General features: G+C 38.3%; 1 protein-coding gene across 1 annotated transcript in view; it reads left to right on the forward strand.

Moving 5' to 3' along the window:
* The window catches only part of WDR44 (WD repeat domain 44), a 101,651-nt gene that overhangs the window by 35,337 nt on the left and 47,660 nt on the right, over positions 1-18,654 (forward strand). Inside the window, exons 3-8 of the mRNA XM_032757507.2 lie at positions 3,047-3,121; positions 8,336-8,972; positions 9,746-9,876; positions 10,937-11,032; positions 12,661-12,797; positions 14,070-14,153. Coding sequence (XP_032613398.1) covers positions 3,047-3,121; positions 8,336-8,972; positions 9,746-9,876; positions 10,937-11,032; positions 12,661-12,797; positions 14,070-14,153 — 1,160 coding nt within the window. The remainder of the gene's footprint in view (positions 1-3,046; positions 3,122-8,335; positions 8,973-9,745; positions 9,877-10,936; positions 11,033-12,660; positions 12,798-14,069; positions 14,154-18,654) is intronic.

The following is an 18,654-nucleotide window of genomic DNA, read 5'->3' on the forward strand; positions in this document are numbered from 1 at the left end:
AACAAACAAGGTCCATCTCTCATGGAGCTTACATTCTAGTGGGACAGGGAAGAGACAAAAAATAAGCAAGTAAATAAGGTCATTTTGAACGATAAGTGCAATGAAGGAAAATAGGATAATGTTTTCCCCGCACCATTTATTGAGTAGGGAAGCCTTTCCCCATTCTTTGTTTTCTTCAGGTTTGTCGAAGATCAGATAGTTATAGGTGTGTGGTCTTATTTCTGTATCCTCTATTCTGTTCTATTGGTCTGTGTGTCTGTTTTTGTACCAGTACCATGCTGTTTGGTAACTGTAGCACTGTAGCATAGTTTGAAGTCTGGTAGAATGATGCCTCCAGCTTTATTCTTTTTGCTTAGGATTTGCCTTGGCTATTCAGGCTCTTTTTTGGTTCCCTATGAATTTTAAAATAAAATTTTCTAGTTCTGTGAAGAATCTCAATGGTAGTTTAATAGTAATGGCATTAAGTCTATAAATTGCCTTGGGCAGTGTGGCCATTTTAACGATATTGATTCTTCCTATCCATGAGCATGGAATGTTTTTCCATTTGTTTGTGTCATCTCTGGTTTCTTTGAGCAGTGGTTTGTAGTTCTCCTTTCACCTCCCTAGTTAGCTGTATTCCTAGGTATTTTCTTTTTGTGGCAATTGCGAATGGTGGGAGTTTATTCCTGATTTGGCTCTCTACTTGACTATTAGTGTATAATAATGCTAGTGATTTTTGCACATTTATTTTGTATCCTGAGACCTTGTTGAAGTTGTTTATCAGCTTAAGAATCTTTTGGGCTGAGACTATGGGTTATCTAGATATAAGATCATGTTGTCTGCAAACAGGGATAGTTTGACATCCTCTCCTCAATCCCATTACTAGGTATATGCCCAAAGGAATATAAATCATTCTGTTATAAAGACACGTGCACACAAATGTTCATTGCAGCACTATTCACAATAGCAAAGACATGGAATCAACCTAAATGCCCATCAGTGATAGACTGGATAAAGAAAATGTGGTACATGTACACCGTGGAATACTATGCAGCCATAAAAAAGAACGAGATCATGTCCTTTGCAGGGACATGGATGGAGCTGGAGGCCATTATCCTTAGCAAATTAACACAGGAACAGAAAACCAAATACTGCATGTTCTCACTTATAAGTGGGAGCTAAATGATGTGGACACATGAACCCATAGAGGGGAGCAACACATGTTGGAGCCTATCAGAGGGTGACGGGTGGGAGGAGGGAGAGGAGCAGGAAAAATGACTAATGTGTACTAGGCTTAATACCTGGGTGACGAAATAATCTGTACAACAAAACTGCATGACACAAGTTTACCTGTGTAACAAATCTGCCCATGTACCCCTGAACTTAAAAAAAAAAAAGAAAAATAGGATAATGTGATAGAAAGTTAAGGAGTCAGGTAAGGCTATTTTGAGATGGTCAGGGAAGTATTTTCTGATAAAATAGCACTTGAGCTGTGACCCTAATGGCAAGGAACCATCCTATTGGCCAGAATGTAATTGTGGGGGAGTGGTATGAGAGGGAGATGAGGAGTGTAGAAGATATAAAAAATGTAGGCAGAGGCTATGTCATGTTTAGGCCTTCATGGGCCTTGGTACTGTTTGGATTTTATCTAATACTTAAGAGTCCATGAAACAATTTTTTTTCTAGAAGAATCTGTGTAAGATTGGTAGTATTCCCCAAATTCTGGGGGAGGAGTTCAGTGCTTGAAGATATTGCAAGTCCTACAGAAATTTCACTGGCATGTTAAATCTTTAATATTTTAATAATCTCTGGAATAATTTCATTATTGAGCCTATTGTGATCATATCCTGATACTTGTATAAGTGCCACCTAAATAATTAATGTGCCTTGAGTCCCTTATCTGTCTAAAATGGTTATAATGACCTTCCTCTAACAAACTCTGTGATGTGCACAAAGAATTATGATTTTTTTTCTCAGTATCAAGAGTAGCATTCAAATTGCTGTACTTCTATAAATAGACAACTTAAGACTGAGAAGAGTATTGTATTGAGATTTGCAAATATATGATTGTCTTATTTTACCCTAATTTTTTCCAGCAGAAATGCAGTATCCATTTCTAACCTCCCAAATATATATATATATGTACGTATGTGTATATAAATGTATACGTAGATATATATGTATTTTTGGTGGGTTTAATTTTTTTCATCTTTTTTCATACTTTTTTTAGGGGCTTCATTTAACTTCTGGTTAAGTCTTGATTTCTTTTATCTAAAGCATGTAGAATTTTAAGAAAACTATTCCCTGAATGTGGTTTTCTGTGATATATACTTTTGTATTTGTGCATATTTATGGAGCAATGCTTTGGGAAAAATAACAATTTTGATTCAACCCCTTGCTTAAATTCTTAATCCTTTTTAGCTATAAAAGTACTTAGAAGTTCTTATCATCCATTACAGTTTTTTAATGTTAAAAAGTTGAGCAAGTTTTCACATTTAAAGGTAAATATCCTATTGCAGAATAATAGAATATTGCTGATGGGTAACTTTCTTATGCAAATTACGTTGTCCCATTTGGCATAAAGTTTCTGAGCATCTATCAGTATTCAGAAATCTAAGCCCTTTAGGCCGGGCACAGTGGCTCACACCTGTAATCCCAGCACTTTGGGAGGCTGAGGCGGGTAGATCACTTGAGGTCAGGAGTTCGAGACCAGCCTGGCCAACAAGGTGAACCTCTATCTCTACTAAAATTACAAAAATTAGCCAGGTGTGGTGGCACACACCTATAATCCCAGCTACTCGGGAGGCTGAGGCAGGAGAATCAGTTGAACCCGGGAAGCGGAGGTTGCAGTGAGCCAAGATTGTGCCACTGTACTCCAGCCTGGGTGAGAGAGTAAAACTCTGTCTCAAAAAAAAAACAAAAAAAGAAGAAGAAGAAGAAGAAATCTAAGCCCTTTAAGGGCCTTTGATTTATTAATGCTACATTTTCTCATTTGTACCCCTTTAAAGCATATTTTTAAAGAAAAGATGTCATCATTTGGTCTCTATTTCTTTTCTTTTTCAAACAGGAAACAGAGAACACTGCAAACAAAGTTGGAAATGAGTCCCCTGTACAAGAATTGAAACAAGATGTGTCTAAAAAGGTTGGAAAGATACAATGTCAATATTAGTTTATAGCAGACATCATATTTATATGGTATATTTCAAACAGTTTTTATATTCTTTTAGTATAGCACTCTGTACATGGCTGATGTTCAGCAAATGTTTCATGAATCTGTCACATTTGTGGTTGAAGACATTTCAGTCTTTTTAGAAGTCCTTTTCATATTCTAATTGGTAATTTATCCTTGAGACAATATTTTGTAAAATGCTTTTATTTTTCATTCTTGTATTTTTATCAGAATAAGCCCTAACTATTCTTGAGGTTACTACCAGGAGTTATGGGTATTGAAAAGCTCAGTGCAGCAACATTCTGATGTCTTTAGGAATCAGAAGTTATAAGAAGTCCTTACTCTGATAGTACCTTTGATACCTTTTAAAAAATTGATGCTATGAAGCTTCAAAGGTTGGTTTACTAGAAGAGACTGACCACAAGATCAGTATTTTGAAAATGGGCAGTTCACAGTATCAGGATAAAACTCAAGGAGAAAGATAGGATGGTGTGTTTTTATTCATTTATACAAGTTTTAAGTGTTTTCTATGCCCCAGGCAATGTTCTAGCCAGTGGATTTCCAGAGGCTAACAAAATGACACATTCTCCACCCCAGAGTTTCTCCAGTACTGACACTCGACATTTTGGGCTAATAGAGGGTAGGGGAAGGCCTGTTGTGTGCATTGTAAGATGTTTCAGCAGTATCCCTAGCTTCTACTTACTAAATGCCAATAGCATCCCCAACTCCCAATTATGACAACCAAATATATCTCCAGATGTCTGGGAAGGGATGTGGAACAAAATAACCCCTAATGGAAAACCACTGTTTTATCCTTATGGAATTTAGAAATTTAATGGACTACGTTTTTTTGTTTGTTTGTTTGTTTGTTTTGAGGCAGGTTCTCACTGTGTTGCCCAGGCTAGAGTGCAGTGGCACAATCATGGCTCACTGTAGCCTCCACCTCCTGGGCTCAAGTGATCCTCCCACCTGAGCCTCCTGAGTAGCTGAGACTACAGGTGTATGCCACCACGCCTGGATAATTTTTGTATATTTTGTAGAGACAAGGTTTTGCCATGTTTCCCAGGCTGGTCTTGAAATTCTGAGCTCAGGCAATCCACCCACCTCAGCCTCCCAAAGTGCTGATTATAGGTGTGCAACACTGTACCCAGCCAGACCACGTATTTCAATATTGATCATACTTTTTCCTTTAAAGGAAAAATGTTCCCTTTTGGGACAAACGGTGGATTGCATAGCAGTGTACATAACAGGAATCGAACCTTTTTTTTTAAATAAGAAATTGCCTGTAATTCTATACTGTAACACACAGGTGTCTTGATTTTTCAGCATTTCCTTCTGGTTCTCACCCATTAGCATACATTTTTCTGCCTAATTGTAGTGTAGGTAGAATTTTATATTCTTTTACTCTTACCATTTTTAGATTTTCCTCATACTTCTATATGATTTCTGTACTCAGATGCATCAGTTTCCATCAAGTAAATGGATTACAATGTATCTAGCCATTTTTATTGTTGAAACTTAAAATATTCCTGTTTTTTCCACTATAGCTTTTCTTATCTTTTTAAAGAATGTTTTTCTTAGGATAGATTACAAATGTATAACTATCTGTAGTTAGTGGGGAAAAAAGATGATTTTAAGGAGAATTTAGAAGTTTAAACAGTAGTGAGAAAACACTGTGGAGCAGAATGAGGTTTAAGATTCTAAATAATCACTTTTTAAGTTCTAGCCTTTTCGGTTGAATTAAGTATGAATCACTAATGATAAAGGCTATGGGGATATACCCTGGACAAGGGCATACTCTGCTCTCGAGTAACTTACATTTTAGTAGAAGAAATTGGATAAACACAAAACTAAATGCAGTAAGTATTCAAATAAACTTAGAAACTATTGTAAGAACACAAAGGGAAGGAGACTTCTTGCTTGGGGGTAGGAATGAAGATGACTTCATGGAAGAGGTAGCATCTGAGCTGATTCTTAATGAATGCATAAGATTTGGACAGGCTAGGCCAGGCACGGTGGCTCACACCTATAATCCCAGCACTTTGGGAGGCCAAGGCGGGCGGATCACCTGAGGTTGGGAGTTCGAGACCAGCCTGACCAACATGGAGAAACGCCATCTCTACTAAAAATACAAAAATTAGCTGGGCGTGGTGGTGCGTCCCTGTAGTCCCAGCTACCTGGGAGGCTGAGGCAGGAGAATCGCTTGAACCTGGAGGCGGAGGTTGCAGTGAGCCGAGATTGCGCCACTGCACTCCAGCCTGGCAACAGAGCTAGACTCCATCTCAAAAAAAAAAAAAAAAAAAGATTTGGACAGGCTAAGATGGGAGAGGAAAGGCATTACTGAAGGCATGGAGGTGGGGAATGTGCATAACATTTGAGGATGAGCCTAGAGAGCAAAGTTAGGGCTGGATTATAGGAATGCCTTATGTCATACTAAACTGTCTGCTTTTTATTTATTTATTTTTTTTGAGACTTGAGTCTCGCTCTCTTGCCCAGGCTAGAGTGCAGTGGTGTGATCTCAGCTCACTGCAACCTCCACCTCCTGGGTTGAAGCAATTTTTCTGCCTCAGCCTCCCAAGTAGGTGGGATTACACCAACACACCACCATGTCAGGCTAATTTTTTATATTTATTTATGTATTTATTTATTTTGTATTTTTAGTAGAGATGGGGTTTCACCATGTTGGCCAGGCTGGTTTTGAACTCCTGACCTCAGGTGATCCGTCCACCTCAGCCTCCCAAAGTGCTGAGATTACAAGCATAAGTCACCGCGTCCGGTCACAGTGAGCTTTTTGCAGCAAACAATGCTTTAGCATAATCATCTCTATGTATGTCTTGGTTCTCATTGTTCTCTTAGTCTTTCCCTTTTCACTATTTCCTAAAATCCAGAAAAAAATGACAGGGCTAGGCACCATAAGAAGGTGTCATGAGGCATATCAAGAGGCAGAAAACATGGACCTTTCTCTCCAGGTACTAATTATCTGGTGTAGAGAAAATAAATAGAGCTAGCCTATATACAGCTCTGTATTTGTATTATAGTTCATACTATACTGAACAGTAAGAATAATAATAGAAGCGCAGAGGTGGGAGAGATTATTCTCAGATAAGGGATTGGGGAATACGCATTTTCAACCTCATTTTAACCCCTCTTGTGGCACAGACATTTCCATTATGTGTAGTGATTATTTCAAACCTTTATACTCACCTCACGGTCACTGTACCCACTCACATCCCCCTCACTTTCAGCCAATAACCTTGTTTCCTACTCCACGTAAATATTGGAGGCTAAAAAGCCTGAATCCATTCCTTTGTATCATCTTTCACTTCCTTTACCTACGTATTTGTTGTTATTTCTTACCTTTTTTTCATGTCATCCATCACTGAAGATTTAGTATTCTTGTTTTCTGTCCATAGTAGTGTGGTATAATACAAAGATCACTGGATTTTTAAGAAAGACCTGGATTTCAGTTTTGGCTTTGTAGCTTACTAATTGTGGGACTGGCAAAATTCTTAAAGCCTTTACCTCAGAGTCCTGCTTTTCTAGGAGGGAGGTAATCCAGCTACCTAACCCAAAGGCCTGTATGACAATTAAATGAGAATGTGTATACTAGATCTAATACACAGTAGGCCTTCTTTCCTTTCTTTTCCAGAACATTGCTCTGTTATCTTCTTTTCCAGTAGTTCCTTCCCTTCAGGTTATAAAAGTGCTGGGTCACTTTATCGAAGTCTTTTTGCATTTATAGCTGAGCTTTTGAAAACTCAGACCGTGCTAATGTCTCTGTATCTTTACCTCTTACTCATTCTCAAATCCATTGTAATATCATTTCTGTTATCATTGAGGTTCTCAGTGCTCAGTAACCACCTAATTGACAAATTGATTGGACTCTGGTTCTGGTGAAAGCAAGGTAATTTCTAAGGTTAACAATTTGAAGATTGAGAAAAACTAACATATAGAACATGCTAAGAAATCAGGGATGAATATTACTGAGCAGCAGTAATGCCCAGTTCAAATTAGCATGAAATTGTAGTAAACCAGATTAGGATGGTTCTGTGATGCATTCTGTTAACTTTCTGAAGACAGGGAATTGAGAAAGCAGAAGTTGTTCATGGTTGGACATGGTGGCAGGATAAGTGATCTGGGAGATTTAATGTTAGTAATGACAAGACTGGGGAGAAAATATATTCTAAATGTTGGTAGAAGATAATAGAAAGCCTGTTTATATTTTAAGCTACATATAAGAAAGAAAGGGGGCCAGGCGCAGTGGCTCATGCCTGTAATCCCAGCACTTTGGGAGGCCAAGGCAGGTGGATCACATGAGGTCAGGAGTTAAAGACCAGCCTGGCCAACGTGGTGAAACCTCGTCCCTACTAAAAATACAAAAATTAGCCTGGCGTGGGGCACACACCTGTAATCTCAGCTTCTAGGGAGGCTGAGGCAGGAGAACTGCTTGAACCTGGGAGGTGGAGGTTGCAGTGAGCCGAGATCGTGCCACTGCACTCCAGCCTGGGTGACAGAGTGAGACTCCATTTCAAAAAAGAAAAAGAAAGAAAGGAAGGGAAAAGACAAGGTAGACTGGGTATTTGAACGCTTTTCATGGTCCTGCCATCAGTCCAAATAGTGGAGTTCAGGTGTAGTCTGTTTAAGAATGTTAATCTCCCTCCATCTGCTGGTTTTTGGGTCATAAGCTTGAGTTCAGAGCTAAACAACTTGAATTCTTCTCCTGGGGATTTGGATTATCGTGGTTTAGTTAAGTAGGCTCAAACCATTAGGCTGGTATTACAACAAGTTTGGCATAAATATGTAAATGAATGAGGATATTGAGTCTTAATGTAAGTTTAGGATTGAACTTGATTTGACAGGGTTATTTGATCTTTTGTACCTAAGTATTAACACAAATTCCCTATTATGAAGGTTAAGAGTATAGATGCTGGAATCAAACTCCCTGGGTTTATATCTGCTTCATCACTTACTAGCTTTGTGACCTTGGACAAATCATTTGATTAGTTCCCTCATTTGTAAAATGGTGACAGTAGGGATAGAATCTCATAAGGTTGTTGTAAAGATTAAAATACGTAAAGTGTTAAGAGCATTGCCTGGCACATACTAAGTACTATGTAAATGATTAGCTGTTATTATGTTCTTATAAATAGCTTCATTTTTAAAAACTACGTTTAACCCTTTCATCAGATTATTGAAAGTATTATTGAGGAGAGTCAGAAAGTACTACAGCTTGAAGATGACTCTTTGGATTCCAAAGGAAAAGAACTCTCTGATCAAGCTACTGCCAGTCCTATTGTGGCTAGAACAGATCTGAGCAATATACCCGGACTGTTAGCCGTAGATCAAGTACTACAGGAAGAATCCCAAAAGGCAGAGAGTCAGAATACATTTGAAGAGACTGAATTAGAATTTAAAAAATGCTTTCCTTCTGATGAAACCTGTGAGAAACCAGTAGATGAAACTACAAAGTTAACTCAAACAAGTTCAACTGAGCAGCTTAATGTGCTTGAAACAGAAACAGAAGTATTGAACAAGGAAGCAGTGGAAGTCAAAGGAAGTGATGTTCTAGAGCCTGTGTCCTCAGACTCCTTATCTACTAAAGATTTTGCCGCTGTGGAAGAAGTGGCCCCTGCCAAACCCCCAAGACACCTTACTACGGAGCCTGATATAGTGGCTAGTACAAAGAAGCCTGTTCCAGCACGCCCACCTCCTCCGACTAATTTCCCACCTCCTAGACCCCCACCTCCATCTCGACCTGCTCCACCGCCAAGAAAAAGGAAAAGCGAGTTGGAATTTGAGACTCTGAAAACTCCTGATCTAGATGGCAAGTATTAATTGAGAAATCACTCTGTTGGTTGGGCACAGTGGCTCACCCCTGTAATCCCAGCACTTTGGGAGGCCGAGGCGGGTGGATCGCTTGAGCTCAGTTCAAGACCAGCCTGGGCAACATGGCAAAACCCCATCTGAACAACAACAACAAAAAAATACAAAAATTAGCTGGCCATGGTGGCACGCGCCTGTAGTCCCAGCTACTTGGGAGGCTGAGGCAGGAGAATTGCTTGGGCCTGGGAGGCAGAGACTGCAGTGAGCCAAAGTCGCGCCACTGCACTCCAGCCTGGGTGATCAGAGTAAAATCTTGTCTCAAAAAAAAAAAAAGAAGTAACTCTTTGTGGTGAAATTTTGGAGTTGAAACTGTTTACCTTTCTGCTTTTATTTCACTTTATAAAAAAAACTCACTGGCAACCAAGTTATTAAAATTATTTCTTTAGTAATAGACAAAATGTAAAAATGTTTACATTGGTGAAAATTACTTTACTATAATTGAACACTTCAGCAGACTTCAAACTTTCAAATCTGTTGCCATCTGAGAGAGAGTGGCATGGTGAAAAAAACTTGGGATTTGGAGACCCAAAGTCTGAATTCAAGTCCTACATCTTTTTTTTGTATGAGCTGTATAGTCTTGAGGAAATTAAATAACTTGTTTGAACCATGGTTTCCCTGTATAGGAAATGAGAGTAATCAAGCCACTTTCCTCACAGGGTTGTTACAAGAATCAAACAAAAAGGGTTGTTATTGTTATTATTATTATCATTGCAGTTCCCAAAGAGAATATTACGTCTGATTCTCTCCTAACTGCAAGCATGGCTTCAGAAAGTACGGTCAAGGATTCTCAGCCTTCTCTTGATTTGGCAAGTGCTACCAGTGGAGATAAAATAGTTACTGCCCAGGTTGGTGAATTAGTGTTCTGTTTCATATAGACTTTATCAGCTCCCTGCAACTGACTGGTTTGTTGATGATTATTCTATATTCTCCAGGCCAAATATTTCTTTGTCCTCCAAACCTGACCCCCTTACTTCTCTTGATCAGCTCTGCTACACACTAACTGGGTGAGCCTAGCAAGCTGTTTAGCATCTGGATCTCAGATGCCCCATCAATAAAATGGTGGAAAAATCCTTCCTTGAGGGTTTGAAATGAGCTAAAATATGCCAAGTATCTAGCAGGTAATAGGTATTCAAAAAACGACAGATGCTACTATTTGTAATATTGTTGGTACTAATAAACACCAACTATAGTCTGTGTTTGTCCTGTATTGGTCAGAATTGAAGACTTTTTTTTATAATTTCCTTTTCCTAATCATAGAAAAACTTTATATGCTAGGAAGTGGGCTACACAAAAGACTTGATAACATTAATTTTACCACAGCCAGATTCTGGGACTCAGAGCTACTTACATGGTAGCTGTGGTGGACCGGGCTACCAGACTAGAACATAGGACACTATAGTCTTGTTATAGCCTTAGAGCAGGGGTCAGTAGTGGCCTGCTTTGGGAGGATCCCCAAGCTAAGAATGTTCTTTACATTTTTAAAGGTTGTTTAAAATAAGAAGAAGAATATGTAACAGAGACTACATATGAACAAAAATGCCTTAAATATTTACTGTATGGCTCTTTATAGAGAGAAGTTTTCTGACCCCTACCTTTGAGGTAGCCACATACAGTCCAGATTAATAGCAGTCTTAGTAGAGAAATGCTTTTTGGCTAGGTTCAAATAGAACATTTATTTGTTTTCAAGAACACTAAGACATTATTTCATGAGCAGCAATAGTTTTGGTTCCTAATGTTTTTCAGCATGCTGGGAAAAATGAAGGACTGAAATGTAATGTTCCATTTAGATTTTCAGCAGACTCCATTATCTGAATTATAAAATTCTTTAGAATTATGTGTGGTAATAATTGAAAATTTATAGAAATTGAGTCAGTCTAATTTCTGTTTATAAAATTATATTTCCAGGAAAATGGAAAAGCACCTGATGGGCAGACTGTAGCAGGTGAAGTGATGGGCCCTCAGAGACCTAGATCCAACTCTGGGAGAGAGCTTACTGATGAGGTAGAAATAGATTTTTTTGTTCTTGTTCTTAAAACATAAAGTACAAAAAACATAATGGGAAGATGAAAACGTTCTGGAGATGGATGGTAATGATGGTTGCATAACAATGTGAATGTACTTAATGACCCAGAACTATACACTTAAAAATGGTTAAAATGGTAAATTTTATGTTATGTGTAGGTTACCCCAATTTAATTTTTTTGAGTTTATTGCTGTTACGCAAAAAAAAAAAAACAGAAGAAAAAATGAAAATTGAAGATTGTCTTTGTTTTGTTGATATGCTTGATATTGCATCTCTGACTTAAACTTGCCCTTTCACTCTATTGCATAGTGGAATAAATATATTGAAAGCAAGGTTTATATTTTATAGAAAGTGGGCTTTAAAAGAACTTGATATTGAGGCCAGGTGTGGTGGCTCACTCCTGTAATCCCAGCACTTTGGGAGGCCAAGGTGGGCGGGTCACTTAAGGTCAGGTGTTCGAGACCAGCCTGGCCAACATGGCAAAACCCTGTCTCTACTAAAAATACAAAAATTAGCCAGGCGTGGTGGTGTGCATCTGTAATCCCAGTTACCCAGAGGCTGAGGCAGGAGAATCACTTGAACCCGGGAGGTGGAGGTTGCAGTGAGCCGAGATCACACCACTGCACTCCAGCCTGGGCGACAGAGCAAGACTCGGTCTCAAGAAAATAAATTTAAAATAATAATAATAATAAAAACTTGATATTAGAAATACATGTTATACCAACATAAATTTTTTTTATTATTTTAATGGTTTCTTATCATTAAAACTTAGTATGCACCTATTTGCCAACTTATTCAGAATTAAATTTTACAGCAAAATCTTAGTTTATGTTTCTTTAAAACAGTACATTTTTTAAAATACTGCACTTTGGAAAACAGTTTGGCAGTTCCTCAAAATGTTAAACATAGTGTTACCATGACCCAGCAATTCCATTCCTTTGTATGTACCAATGAAAAATGAAAACATATGTTCACACAAAAAAATGTACACAGATACTCACAGCATCATCATTCATAACAGCCAAAAAGTGGAAACAACCCAAATGTTCATCACTGATTGGATGGATAAATAAAATGTGATATATTCATACCATGTTATATTTTTTAGTAATTAAAAGGAATGAAGGAATAAAGTACTGATACATGCTACAACATGGATAAACCTTGAAAACATCATGTTAAGTTAAAGAAACCAGACGTAAAAGGCCGTATATTACAGGATTTGATTTATATGAAATTTATGGAGTAGGCAAATCTATAGAGACAGAAAGTAGATTAGTATTTGCCAGGGGCTAGGAAGAAAGGGAAATGAGGTGTGACTGCTAATGGGTAGGGAATTTCCTTTTGGGGTGCAGAAAATATTCTGACTTAGTGGCGATAGTTGTACAACTCTGTGAATATACTAAAAACCATTGAATTATATGCTTTAAATGAGTGTATTTTGTGGCATGTGAATTATATCTCAATAAAAATGTTAGAAATTATTGTGTGCAGTATTGAATGTATCTAAAAAGCCTTTAGCTTAAATTTTAGGGGATTTTATAGACTCAAAAAGATAATTAAATTGTAGGTCATCTTGGTGTGATTTTTTTTTTTTTAACCTCAGGAAATTTTAGCCAGTGTAATGATTAAGAACCTGGATACTGGAGAAGAAATACCTTTGAGTCTTGCAGAAGAGAAACTACCAACAGGCATTAATCCTCTCACTCTACACATCATGAGAAGGACAAAAGAATATGTAAGGTATGGCCTAATGTTGTTATTTGTCATTTATAGTATTTCAGAGTTGTTAAGATTTCTCTGTTAATGAACTATGACAACCCCTAATTTCGTTTCATTCAGTCTTTATTCTGGAATTAAAATAGAGTTAGATAATGTATGTATTCTTTAACTTTGCTCTTCATTATGACTGTACAGTTACTTGGGGGAAATGGTATAAATATTAAATCCCATAGCACTTAATTTCTCTTTTTTAATGATTTAAATTATACTTGAGACAATATAAAAACAGTGAGGCAGCCAGGCGTGATAGTTCATGCCTGTAATACCAGCACTTTGGGAGGCTGAGGCAGCACTTGAATTCGGGAGTTAGAGAGGAGCCTGGGCAACATAGTGAGACCTCATCTCCACAAAAATAAATAAATAAAAATAACAAAGAAAGAGGCTAAAAAGCTATGTAGAATGAACACTTAGTCTTCTGAAACCTTGCTTTAAGGATCGTAAATTGTTTAAATATTTGTACTGTTTTTGTAGGATCAGAAAATGGCTTTAAAATGAGATGAGTGACTTTACTACGAGATGTATGTAGATCTATTGAATCATTTCGGTAAAAGCAGGAGCTATTTTATTAAATGTAATGCAGGATGTACTTAATGAGTGGGGAGGAAGATACCTACAAGTTACTTTATTATTTCCCTACAGCACATTTTGCCAAGCAAAAAGGCTTGTTTGTAGTAGGTTTTTCATAAATTTCTGAATTGCATTCATTTATATGTTGTACATTGCACCTTGCTTAAAGATTCTTTTCTTCAATTTCTGAAGCCTTTAAGTTGTCAGGTCCATCATTTAAATTAAAATTATATGGGCCGAGCACAGTGGCTCACACCCGTAATTCTAGCACTTTAGGAGGCCAAGGCGGGTGGATTGCCTGAGCTCAGGAGTTCGACACGAGCCTGGTCAACATGGTGAAACCCTGTCTCTACTAAAATACAAAAAATTAGCCAGACATGGCGGTGTGCGCCTATAGTCCCAAGTACTCAGGAGGCTGCGGCAGGAGAATTGCTTGAACCGGGGAGACGGAGGTTGCAGTGAGCCAAGATTGTGCCACTGCACTCCAGCCTGGGCGACAGAGCGAGACTCCATCTCCTAAATAAATAAATAAATAAATAAAATTATGTAAAGCTTATTAGCGTAGTTTTTCTTATTCTGATTAACTGGTTATATAGTAAGTATAAACAGATTTTTAAGAAGCATAGAAGAAATGGTTTCTTTTAAAACAACTTCCCCTTCTTACAGTAATGACGCGGCACAGTCAGATGATGAAGAGAAGTTACAGTCTCAGCCAACAGATACTGATGGTGGAAGGTTAAAACAGAAAACGTGAGTTACAGTACATCCCTTTTCTTCATTTCAAGTTTTTATTTAAAAAAAATAAGAACTACCATACTATTTTAAATCATGCTTCATATAGTTTTTATGTCTACCCACCACCACTCCTCCCTGTCCCTTGCTGATGGGTTATGAAGTTGTATTGATTAGTTTTAAAGCATCCGGGCCGGGCGCAGTGGCTCACACCTATAATCCCAGCACTTTGGGAGGCCAAGGCAGGCAGATCTCCTGAGATCAGGGGTTCAAGACCAGCCTGGCCAACATGATGAAACCCCATCTCTACTAAAAATACAAAAATTAGCTGGGCATGGTGACAGGTGCCTGTAATCCCAGCTACTTGGGAGGCTGAGGCAGGAGAATCACTTGAACCCAGGAGGTGGACTCCACTGCACTCCAGCCTGGGCGACAGAGCAAGACTCCCCCTCAAAAAAAAAGTGGTAATAATAATAATAAAGCATCTGACATACAGAAAATGACCAGTAAGTGTTGCACTATACTTGTGTTGTTTTTCTACCAGTAGGTAGGTACGAAAAGTGTTAGTAGAAGAACATGATTGTCCTTGAAATTGTCTTTTCCCTTTCTCTTTATCTCTGCAATCCTGTTTGTCTTTCTAAACCCAACTATAATGAGATTCTTCCTGACTACTACAGTCCATGGCAATTTTCTTTCTTTTCTCAATTTTGGGAATACCTGTAGTCTATAACTAACTTTTTCCCTTTACAATATATTATCTTAAGCTGTTTTCAGACAAATACACGTTAAACAAGCAAAGCGTATGTTGCAAAAGGATTCTGATTATGCCATCCTTCTGTTTCCCCTACAAACTTCTAGATCAATGGTGGGCCTATACATTTTGTTTGATTATACACAAGTCACTAAATTGATAATAATTAAGTCTAAGGTCCAAAGTGAATTATCCACTTGAGTCCTTTTCCTAGTGTGTATCAAAGAAAGCATTGAGAATTTTTAGGAAAGATGTACCTAAAATGCAGGCATATGATAGCACCTTAGGTATTTGGAACTTGGCCATCTAGTAGTTGCAGTTATCGGGAACCTGAGAATAAGGAATTACTACAATTATTCAGGGACAGATAAACATCCAGAAGAGATGTCACATAGTCCATGCACTAAAGCTCATTATTTTTCTAAGAGAAAAGTTCCTCAGGTTTATTCAAAGCCATTATGCTTATTTCTTACATCATTTTTTTAAAACTCTGTTCAGTGTCTGAGCTTACTGCAAAATAGAAGCAGCAAACTGTGACAACATGCAAGTTGACACATAAGAATGTCAGGTAATCAGAAAAATGATAAAATAACTCACAGTATAGGTGGGTGCAGTGGCTCACGCCTGTAATCCCAGCATTTTGGGAGACCAAAGTAGGAGGATCACTTGAGCCCAGGAGTTTGAGAGCAGCCTGAGCAACATAGGTAGACTCACTCTTTACAAAAAAATTTTAAAAATTAGCCAGGCATGGTGGCACACACATGTGGTCTCAGCTACTCAGGAGGCTGAGATGGGAGAATTGCTTGAGCCTGAGGGGTCGAGGCTGCAGTGAGCCGTGATCACACCACTGCACTTCAGCCTGGGTGACAGAGCAAGACCTTGTCCCCCGCACCACCCCCCTCCCCCAAAAAAAGAACTCGTAATGTAGCACAATCATCGTACCCCAGTGCTTTTCAACCTTTTCTTATGCCATTGACACACAGAGAACATAATAGTATTTGCACTGAATGTTGGGGTAAGCTGATAAGGCAGCTGATGGCCAGAGCCTGCCCTGTTGCCTTGAAGGCTGTGTGGGAAACCAATAGTATGGCCCACCTGCAATGCATTAGAAAGGCTCTGAATGTATTAAAGAACCAAAATGACGGTAACGATCTTATCCATCAAGGAATGAAATTTAGGGAACATTAAGTGCCATTTAAGAAGGCATAAAAGTAGATATTTTAGAACTATTCTCATCTGAAATAATTAAAATGTCTGTTTTCTTGGCTTTTAAAGTGGTAGTAAACTTATAATTATCCAGAAAATACAGCTTCAGAGTTATAGGTAGCAGAGACCTTATAATGGTTTTAAAAATGGTTTATCATCTGTGTTTTCTGGTTATCAAAAGAAATACAGAAATATGTAAAATAGAAAATGAAAGTTTCTCATAATCTCAGACCAAGAAATCAGTTTTAATAGCATGGTGTATTCGCCATAGAATTTTTTTTTTTCTCATAAAAGCAGGGCTACTCTATGTCTATAGCTTGGCAACTTGCTGTTTTTTTTTGTTTGTTTGTTTGTTTGTTTTAGAAAATCAAATTATCATAGACATCTCTTTATATCAGCACTAATGATATATATATTGCAGTCTTTCTGAGAGCCAGATATGAGAGTTAAGTGCTTGGGATATAACAGTTAAGACATTAAGAGGCCGGGCGCGGTGGTTCACGCCTGTAATCCAGCACTTTGGGAGGCCGAGGCAGGTGGATCACCTGAGGTCAGGAGTTCACGACCAGCCTGGCCAACATGGTGAAAGCCCGTCTCTACTAAAAATACAAAAAATTACCTGGGCGTGGTGGTGGGTGCCTGTAATCCTAGCTACTCGGGAGGCTGAGGCAGGAGAATTGCTTGAACCCAGGAGGCAAAGATTTCAGTGAGCTGAGATCATGCCTTTGCACTCCAGCCTGGGCAACAAGAGTGAAACTCTGTCTCGAAAAAAAAAAAAAAAAGACATTCAGGATGGGTGCAATGGCTCATGCTTATAATCCTAGCACTTTGGGAGGCCAAGGCAGGTGGATCACTTGGGTCCAGGAGTTCAAAACCAGCCTGGGCAACGTGGCAAGACCCCGTCTCTACAAAAATACAAAAATTAGCCAGGCATGGTGGTGTGTGCCTGTAATCCCAGCAACTCAGGAGGCAGAGGCAGGTGGGTCCATTGAACCTGGGAGGTCAAGGCTGCAGTGAGCCAAAATCATGCCACTGCACTCCAGCCTGGGCAACAGAGCAAGACTCTGTCTCAATTTAAAAAATTTTTAAAAAAGACATCCATGGTCTCTGCCTTCATAGAACTTCTGTTAAATGGGAGAAATAGGCATTAAACATATAATTGCACAGATAAATCTAGCTACATTTGTAGTGATTGCTGTAAAAGAAAAGTTCCAGGTGCTGTGGAAGTATTATAGTAGTTCCCTCTTATCCATGGGGTATACGTTCCAAGATCCCCAGTGGATACCTGAAATCACAGATAGTACCAGACTCTCTATCTACTGTGTTTTTTCTATCTGATAACCAAGAAGGCTACTAAGTAATGAGTGGGTATCGTCTATAGCGTGGAAACACTGGACAGAGGGATGATTCACATCCCAGGTAGGATGGAGCAGGATGGTGTGAGATTTCATCATGCTACTCAGAATGGCACGCGATTTAAAACTTACAAATTGTTTTATTTCTGGGATTTTCCATTTAATATTTTTGGACCATGGTTGACTGGGGTAACTGAAACCATGTAAAGTCAAACTTTGGATAAACGGGAACTATATAACTAAAACTCTGTCTAAAGTTTAAAAGGCCATTTTGAGAGAGCTGTTTGATCTGAGACCTAAAAAGTGAGTGGGAATTAGCCAAGGGAGAGGTGTTCCAGGCAGAAATAACCACACATGCAAAGCCCCTGAGGTTACTATAAGAGCTTGGCACATTTAAGAAGCTGAGGTTTGCCTCATTAATTTTATTGTATTTCATACCAGCACTTATTTATTTGTTCCTCTATTGACAAAAAATTTAGTTTATTTCCACTTTTTGACTACTCTAAACAGCGTTACATTGAACTTCTCTGTATATATAACTTAACAACTTTTAAAAATACTGTCCCTCATGAACTCCCATGAATCAGTAAAAATTTACTCCTGATTCGTATTTCTTTTGGTTTTAAATATCATCATGTACTGTGCATTGCTTTTTATAATCTTAATATATGAAATCTGAGACTTAGCTAATTGAAAATGCAATAAATAAGTCCTATTTATGGAAGCTTGAGATGCATACTTACATTACCTCGTGTTTGGGAATACCTACTAGGAAAGCTCAGCCTAATTTTATTACATGCACCTACCCAAACTGAAAGAGAAGGGACAGGGACCATCTTAAGCTACCAAAGCATTCTATTTTGTGAGTAAATATCTCTTTACTCTTTATTGGTAAAATGTATCTTTAAGAACAGCTCTCTAAAGCAGCCTTCTCAAAGCAGTTCTTACCCCCAGACTCTCTAAATTGGATTATCTGGGGATGGAGCTGAGGTACCTATACTTTAAACACTCCCCTCCCCACACTACCTCTGCCAATCAATTTTTATTCACCATTGAAAACCAAAGCTCTAGAATATATGAATATTGTAAATTGGGGGAAAGGGCATATGTTTCTTTTGCCATATTGACTTGAATATGTTTATTCCATAGAATAAGGGATTTGGAACTCAAACCTTATTATTTATGTTTAAAAAAGTTATTTCAAAGT

Source organism: Hylobates moloch, unplaced genomic scaffold, assembly GCF_009828535.3.
Source record: "Hylobates moloch isolate HMO894 unplaced genomic scaffold, HMol_V3 SCAFFOLD_7, whole genome shotgun sequence".
NCBI classification, from domain to species: domain Eukaryota; kingdom Metazoa; phylum Chordata; class Mammalia; order Primates; family Hylobatidae; genus Hylobates; species Hylobates moloch.